Genomic DNA, 8,783 nt, shown 5'->3' on the forward strand with positions numbered 1-8,783 from the left:
CCCCCCCCCCCCCCCCAATGGACAAGGAGTGGGGCTTGCCCGTATCTGAGGACAGTGAAACCTCTATACACACGTTACCATGAACGCGTGTGAGATCTTTGCACGTTATATAGGACTGCCAGCTTTGGGCTGAGATTGAGAAATACCTGGAGATTTGGGGGGGGGTGGAGTCTGGGGAGGGGAGGGACCTCAGCAGGTTGTGATTCCACAGAGGTCTCCTCCAAAGCAGCCATTGTCCCTAGGGGAACGGATCTGGATCGTCTGGAGATCTGTTGCAATAGCGGGGGATCTCCAGGTGCTCCCTGGAGGGTGGCAGCCGCATGCACATATGCTGTCTCGCATGTGTGTGCAAGTTGAGCAAGTCGGTACACATACAGCTGAATTGTACTGTCAAGTTCTGTTTGCACTTGAATGCAAAGGCTTGTAAGAGAGCTTCTAAGAGAGCTTGTTGCCTCCTGTGGGGCAGCTTTCTAGGAGAGTTCCCTCGAGAAAGAGCTCCGGCTCTCCCCCCCCCCCCCCCCCAAGGGCAAGGGGGGGGGGCTTCCAGTGGGGCTTGCCCGTATCTGAGGACAGTGAAACCTCTATACACACGTTACCATGAACGCGTGTGAGATCTTTGCACGTTATATAGGACTGCCAGCTTTGGGCTGAGATTGAGAAATACCTGGAGATTTTTTTTGGGGGGGGGGAGTCTGGGGAGGGGAGGGACCTCAGCAGGTTGTGATTCCACAGAGGTCCCCTCCAAAGCAGCCATTGTCTCTAGGGGAACGGATCTGGATCGTCTGGAGATCTGTGGCAATAGCGGGGGATCTCCAGGTGCTCCCTGGAGGGTGGCAGCCGCATGCACATATGCTGTCTCGCATGTGTGTGCAAGTTGAGCAAGTCGGTACACATACAGCTGAATTGTACTGTCAAGTTCTGTTTGCACTTGAATGCAAAGGCTTGTAAGAGAGCTTCTCAGATGTTACAGTAACCTACCAGGAAGCCCGTCAGCAGTATCTAGTAGGCGCCTGAGTTGCCTGCAGTCCTTTTGAGATGCACAGTCACCATGTTGCGTAAACAGTTGCAATGCTCATACGCATGAACTGACCACTGGGTTTTTCATGGTTTACGTTCACGTTTTCATGGTTTATGTTCCAGCTGTACCTATTTATTTATTTATTTATCAAATTTATACCCTGCCCTCCCCCGTAGGGCTCAGGGCGGCTTACAAGGCAAGATAAACTTGCTACAATAAAACATAATATACCTATAATTTTAAAAACATACTATACAATTTAAAAACCAGTCCTAACAAGTAAAGTGCTCAGTAATCGTCAAAACTCCAAAAACCCAAAGATGACGGAACAATTCCAAGAAAGTTCCTGGTAGACAGTGTATGGCTTCAATGTTCAGATGTTCCGATGTTCCTTCTCAAGGGCCTCTACCTACATGGTGAATATGTACTTTGTCTCTGTGGGATGTGTTGTGAAGATTGTGAGCAGTGTGTGGCTCCCGTTACCCATGGCTGGTATGCGCCTGGCATGTACAACTGTAATATCTGAAAAGATCTAAGGCGGCCAACAAATAAAACTGGGGCACCACTACTGAATAAACCTTGGGACTTGAATCACACATTCAGCTGTATGTGCGTTGAAAGTAACCAAGATTTATTCAACACACGTACACAGAGAAATAAAAATGTATATAGATGCGTGCAGATCCTCTGTAATGTGTGCAGGACTCTAAACATTGCATTTTACAAGTACTGGTTCTTGATTCTCGGTTTTATTTCTAAAAGGAATGCACAGTGGCTGTTCCTTGCCAACAGATGTATGCACATATTTTTTTACAAACTTACACATATGCTGTTCTAATTTGTCATCATCATTTGCCGTATCTTACAACATAAGGGACTATGTGCATTTCAATTCATTTCTTCATGTTTTATTCCTCTGATGTTAAACAAATCTGGAAGCTTATGTACCCATTCATTTTCTTTGGAACAGATTGTGCTTTCTAATGCCTAGCAAATACCAACCTTGTAGCCAGTAATACGTACAAAACAAGTTCCTGAGACTTCTTCTTGGCCATCACTGCTGTGTAATTAACAGTAGAACAGGAATATTGCCGTAGAGTGTACACATTACAGCAACCACAATTATTGTCTTACATAATTGCATCATATGCATTCGCTGTGATTTGTCAGGGCTACAATTTTGGTGTAGTGGTTAAGTGCGCGGACTCTAATCTGGGAGAACCGGGTTTGATTCCCCACTCCTCCACTTGCACCTGCTGATGTGACCTTGGGTCAGTCACAAGCTCTGGCACAGCTGTCCTTGAAAAAGAACAGTTTGTGTCAGAGTTCTCTCAGCCCCACCCACCTCACAGGGTGTCTGTTGTCGGGAGGGGAAGGGAAAGGAGTTTGTAAGCCGCTCTGAGACTCCAAGTGAAGGGCGGGGTATAAATCCAATCTCTTCTTCTTCTTCTTCTTTCTCCGGGTGTTGAATAATTCTGAAGTTGGTTGAATTATGAATATATAATTTTTTATGATGTATCCAGGTATTGATCCCCAGTTGTATTCTTAAAATGAATGTGTGTAGGCACTTTCTTCTAAACTGATGTATGTGTGTACATGCAAGATGTATGTGCTTTGAGTGCAACATGTGTACAGGTTTTCGTGGACTGACTTCAGTCCTCCTTTATTTTCCTTTTTAAAGCGCGAGGGCGTACACGGGCTGTCTCTGCAGTTCAGGCATAGGTGATGCATGATGACTGATCCTCAGACAGTACTTGGGTGGGAGACCACTGTGGAAGACTGGGGTTGCTATGCAGAGGAAGGCAGTGGCAAAGCACCTCTGCTCATAAGAACATAAGAGATGCCAATGTTGGATCAGGCCAAAGGCCCATCCAGTCCAACACTCTGTGTCTCACAGTGGCCAGAAATACCAGGTGCCATCAGGAGGTCCACCAGTGGGGCCAGGCCATTAGAAGTCCTCCCACTGTTGACCCCCCCCCCCAAGCACCAAGAAGACAGAGCATCTCTTGCCTTGAGAAACCTGTGGTCCTGGGGTCACCATCAATTGATGGTGACTTGATGGAACGCAACTATTGGTGGACCTCGATAGCCCAGGCGAGCCTGATCTCATGAGATCTTGGGAGCTGAGCAGGGTCAGCCCCGGTTGCTATTGGGTGGGAGACCAACAAGGAACTCTAGGGTTGCTATGCAGAGGCAGGCAAGGGCAGACCACCTTTGTTCATCTCTGCCCTGACCTGGATGGACAAGACGAGCCCAGTCCCGGAAGCTAAGCAGGGTCATCTCTGGTTAGAATGTGGCTGGGAGACCACCAAGGAAGTCCAGGGTTGCTACGCAGAGGGAGGCCAGGGCAAACCACCTCTGAACGTCTCTTGCCTTGGAAACCCTACGCGGTTGCAATAACTCGAGTGCAGCTTGATGTCTGAGAGAGAGGGATCCAGAAAAGGGCTCTCGGATAAGAATAACATGAGAACTTCCCGAGCCACAGCAAGACCCACCAATGCTAACTTCCTCCGCAAGAATCCAGCAACAAGCAGGTGTTAAATATGTTGTCGAAAGCTTTCACAGCCAAAGTTCATTAGCTGTTGTAGATTTCCCAGGTTGTATGGAAACCTCCTCAGGAAAGCGCCTCCATTAGCATGTCCACAGCCTGAGGGGGCACCTACAAGATAATGACTCAGCCCTACCCGACCTTCCTGAGTAGACATAAATTACCTGCCTACCATTTTTCTTCTCACCTTGACACAGAGAGTACTCCATCTTTCTGTGTTATACCTCTGAGGATGCCAGTCACAGCTGCTGGCGAAACGGCAGGTACCCCAATGCCAAGACCACGGCCAGACAGCCCGGAAAATCTACAACAGCTAACAAACAGGTGTCAGTCCCTTAGTGGTCCTCAGGTCAGTCCGCCTTCAGCCACCTGTTCTGAAAACTGACTGTTCAGGTGTCCAGTCTTGCTGCTGAGCGCCTTTGTTCATACAGTTCACCTCGCAAGACTGCAAAGTCAAGGTTCACGAGCGACAACAAATCAGGATATGCTGTAGAGGGGAATAGCTGGGTTATGTCGAAATGAGTTAAAAATTAATCGGAGGAAGGTGAAGCTAGATTCCCAATAAGAGGCTGGAGTCTCACCTGAAGCTGCCTTATACGGAATCGGACCCTTGGTCCATCAGGGTCAGTGTTGTCTACTCAGACTGGCAGCGGCTCTCCAGGGTCTCAGGTGGAGTTATTTCCTACTGCCTGGTCCTTTTTGACTGGAGATCTCCGGATGAAGGCTGGGCCTTTGCCAGACTGCCAGTTTAAAAAGTCTTCTGCAAATGTTTGCACAGCGAGCTCATTGTTTGGTAGGCAAAGTTGGAGAGACTATCCGAGGTACACTCGCACAAACACGCAGGAAGCTGTCTAATACGGAATCAGACCCTTGGTCCATTAAGGTGAGTATTGTCTACACAGACAGTGTCAGGCAGAGGTCTTTCACATCACCTGGCTCCTGATCCTTTGTAACTGGAGATACCAGGGATGGAACTTGGGACCTTCTGCATGCCAAGCAGATTGTCAGGTTCCCAGTCAAATCACTCTCCACACGCACTTTCTTCAGTGAATGTTTTAGTTTAGAGATATGAGATGCGATGGGCTCAGACTCTTTGTCAGGGGGACTGAGGTGCAAAGGTGGGAAAGCCACGTATCGTTACAACCAGGGGTCATTTTGTAGAAAAAGAGGTGCAGGAGCTCATTAGCATAACTTATTTGCATATGCCACACCCCCTGACATCACCGGACGTGTGTCAGAAGGCAACACCCACCGCTCAGGCTCCACTGGACTGTTTGGGATTTCTAGCTATTGGGGGGGGGACGGGACGTGCAGATCTGTCCTTGCAGAGGAGGGAGAGCTTGTGCCTGAATAAAACTTGGTCTTAAAAGGTGCCACTGGACTGTTTTGGAACGGGGGAGGGGCTCTGCAACTTACCTGGCTGCTTCTTGCTCTGACTGAGGGCTGCTGGGAGCAGGGGGTGGGGCTCGTTGCATGTACCTCCCCTTGGGCTCATTACTGCCGGAGCTCCGCTCCTGTGCGCTCCTGCAGGAAATGACCCCTGGTTACAACCCCAAAATTCCATGCGTACATGTCAGCATTACTACAAAGACCATGAAAGATATACGGTCAACAACTAGCCAGACACAGACTCTACTTCAAGGACACTTCCCTTGTGAAAGACGTCTTTGAGGCCCCATGGAAGACTTACCGGAAGCTAGCCTCCCTAAATTACTACAGGCACTCACTCCCCCCCCCCAGGGCCGCAAAGGCAGGGCGGGGGAGGGGAAAGCTCAAATACCCTGGATAGAAATACAGCAGGCACAGCTGGTCAAACGCCCGAGTCTGACACAGATGCTCTGCCGCTGACCCACAACCAGTGTTTGTTTGTTTGTTTATTTATACATTCGACTTATATACCGCTCTAATCCTTGACAGGTCTCTGAGCGGTTTACATATGGTTTCCAAATTCCAATTCACCTAACTAGGGCCACATTTGTCTATAGGGTAGTGTCTGCCTACCAGCACCCAGGGCTTGTTGGTATCCGGCTTCCTCCAGCTAGAGTGTTCCCTCTAAGCTGAGTTAGTGTGAGCTAGTTTTTTAGCCTCCAGCTCACACATCTTTTGCCTTAGCCCAGGAAGGATGGCTCCAGAGCAAGCTAATTTGTGCAGCAGCCAAATCACTTGTTCACAACTTTTAATGTCAGTAGCTCACAAAATAGATTTTTTTGCTCCACAGCTTAGAGGGAACATTGCCCACCACCCCTCCCCAACGTGGATCAGTTATTTGGTTGTAGTAACAGGGGCTTATTTCTTCTCTCTGCTCCAGACTTACCTCTTCTCTAAAATCGCCATACCCGAGGACCAAATTGTCGTCATCAACCCGTCGTTACCTGTCGAGGAGGCAGCTGCGGATTATGCGGTGAAGCTGAAAGAGGTATGCCTGGAAGGTGGGGGTGAGCACGCGTCGCCAGGGGCTCCCTTGTAGACGCTCCAGGCCTCCTTCGCCGACAAGAGATGGGCCACGTGGCGTTAGCTAGAATGAGGATGGTTAATTTCGAATCCTTACTGAGTGTCCTTCCCAAAGTGCATCTTACAGTCTGGTGTGGTATTGAAAAGTCTGAGCCCAGTTTTGTGTATTAATCGTCTGCAAAGATTCCTGGGACTGCTCGACTTGTAGGAGTGTCACGTTTGTGGGCTGGTTTACACCAAGGAGCCGCGGTGGCTCAAGTGGTTAAGACGCTGAACTGCAGGCTGTGGAAGGTCGGTAGTTCAGCAGTTCGAGACCCGAGTGTGCCACATGACGGAGTGAGCTCCCGTCTCTAGTTCCAGCTCCTGCCAACCTAGCAGTTCGAAAGCAAGAAATTAGATAGGTGCCACTTCGGAGGGAAGGTAACAGCGTTCCGTGCGCCTTGGTGTTTAGTCATGCCGGCCACATGACCACGGAAACGTCTTCGGACAGCGCTGGCTCTTCGGCTTTGAAACAGAGATGAGCACCGCGACCCTAGAGTCGGATTCGACTGGCTTTCAAGCAAGGGAACCTTTACCTTTACCTTACACCAAGAGCTCAAAATCGGAAATATGGTTACATCCATAGCAGAAGGTGTCCCTCTTCTCTCAGAAGGAAGAATGGGCAGTGTACCCCAGAATGATTAAGGTGCATTGATGGGGTTCCCAGCTCTGGGCTGGGAAATACCTGGAGCTTTTGGGGTTGGAGCCTGGGGAGGGCGGGGTTTGGGGAGAGGAGGGGCCTCAGCAGGGCATGATGCCCTAGAGTCCACCCTCTGAAACAACCATTTTCTCCGGGGAAAATGATCTCTGCTGTCTGGAGATCAACGGTAACGCTAGGAGATCTCTAGATGCCGCCTGGAGGTCGACAAACCGGTCCACCGACAATAACCATGTGAACTAAAACCTCAGTTTTTGAGTTATTTCCTGTATCTGTTAGACCAGAACCAACTGTTGTGCTGATAGGCAGATCTGCCCAGTAGGGCCAGTCATAGTTAAGATGAGAGGGAACCCCCCTCCCCCAAGTTTGCAAAGTTTTTAAAAATGTGGGGATACACATGATCACACCTGAAGTTTGTTTGGGATCGGACCATTGGTCCGTCGAGGTTGATTTGTCTTCTCAAGACTGGCAGCGGCTCTCCGGGTTTCAGGCAAGAGGGGTCTTTCACATCACCTGTTGATGTGGGATTGAACCTGGGACCTCCCGCATGCAAAGCAGAGACATAAGAACATAAGAGACGCCAATGTTGGATCAGGCCAAAGGCCCATCCAGCCCAACACTCTGGGTCACACAGTGGCCATAAATACCAGGTGCCATCAGGAGGTCCACCAGTGGGGCCAGGACATTAGAAACCCTCCCACTGTTGATCCCCCCCCCAAGCACCAAGAAGACAGAGACTTTCCCACTGAGCCACCCCCAGGTAGTAGCAGCACCTGCTGGTCGTTGCAGGGAAATAATGGAATCTTGGTGGCATTTGAGGTTACTGTACCAACCAGCTTTGCCCACAAGCCCGGGGGAGACGGGACATCCTGTCCCTTTCGTGGGATGTTCTTCATCTCCATGCCAGGACAAGTCTCAACTGCGCATTTCTATGCATTCTATATGTTATAAGAGACACAGGACGTTTTTCCTCAGGCCTGGTGCCAACTCGACTAGCAACCCAAAATGCTGCACAAAAATGTGGAGGCAATGACCGCAGGGAGGAGGGTCAGGTGGTTGTAGGCCCCCCCCGGGCATCACTGCCACTTTGCCCTCTTGTTGCTATGTTGGCACAACACTTGGCTGCCCCACTCCAGTTGTGCTGGTGGGCTGGGAAGGAGAGGGAAGAGGAAGCAGGTGTGCAGGCAGGAAAGCGCCAGGAAGACAGATGTGGGTGGATGTGGGGGAAAGCAGGGAGGTGAGGGTTGCAACCTGATACGACAGGGTGGCTAGCAGGGGGAGCCAAAGAGCATCAGCTTCAAGGTGTGTGTGTGTGGGGGGGAGGGGTTGGGTTTTCCCTCTCCCGTGGTTCCGTGTCGATCCCTACTTAAGGGTAAGAAGGAAGCCTGCTGAAGGGCCAATATTAAAAACCTAGTTTATGCTTACTATATACAAAAATACATGTATTTATTAGAAAGACAGTCTTTCCAATAAATACATGTATTTTTTGTATATAACAATTATACACTAGGTTTTTAATACTGGCCCTTCAGCAGGCTTCCTTCTTACTCTGGTGGTTCTTGATTCCAGGCTTTGGGTCAAGTTTGTCTTCCCCTCCCTGCGTCTTACGATCCTGACTTAAGGACATAAGAGAAGCTCTGTTGGATCAGGCTAACGGCCCACCCAGTCCAGCTCTCTGTGTCCCACGGTGGCCAAAACCCAGGTGCCATCAGGAGGTCCACCAGCGGGGCCAGAATTCCAGAAGCCCTCCCACTGTTGACCCCCAGAAGCACCAAGGATACAGAGCATCACTGTCCCAGACACAGTGTTGCATCTATACCTTCTGGCTAGGAGCCACTGATGGACCTCTGCTCCATATGTTTATCCAGTCCCCTCTTGAAGCTGTCTGTGCTTGCAACTGCCACCATTTCCTGTGGCAGCGAACTCCATGTATTAATGACTCTTTGTTTTCCCCCAAAAAACATTTTATTAGGATATAATAACAGATTAAACACGTTTTCAAATTGTCATACATCCTTTTCTCCTATCTCCCACCTCTTTCTTGGCTTCCCACAGTGCTCCAACCTCCA

The 8,783-nt window shown here is 49.6% G+C and overlaps 1 protein-coding gene across 1 annotated transcript in view; it reads left to right on the forward strand.

Annotated features, from left to right (window-relative positions):
- The window catches only part of PGLS (6-phosphogluconolactonase), a 20,457-nt gene that overhangs the window by 840 nt on the left and 10,834 nt on the right, over positions 1 to 8,783 (forward strand). Inside the window, exon 2 of the mRNA XM_015416533.1 lies at positions 5,875 to 5,982. Coding sequence (XP_015272019.1) covers positions 5,875 to 5,982 — 108 coding nt within the window. The remainder of the gene's footprint in view (positions 1 to 5,874; positions 5,983 to 8,783) is intronic.

This window comes from Gekko japonicus, unplaced genomic scaffold, assembly GCF_001447785.1.
Source record: "Gekko japonicus isolate JY-2015 unplaced genomic scaffold, Gekko_japonicus_V1.1 scaffold2803, whole genome shotgun sequence".
Taxonomy (NCBI): Eukaryota; Metazoa; Chordata; class Lepidosauria; order Squamata; family Gekkonidae; genus Gekko; species Gekko japonicus.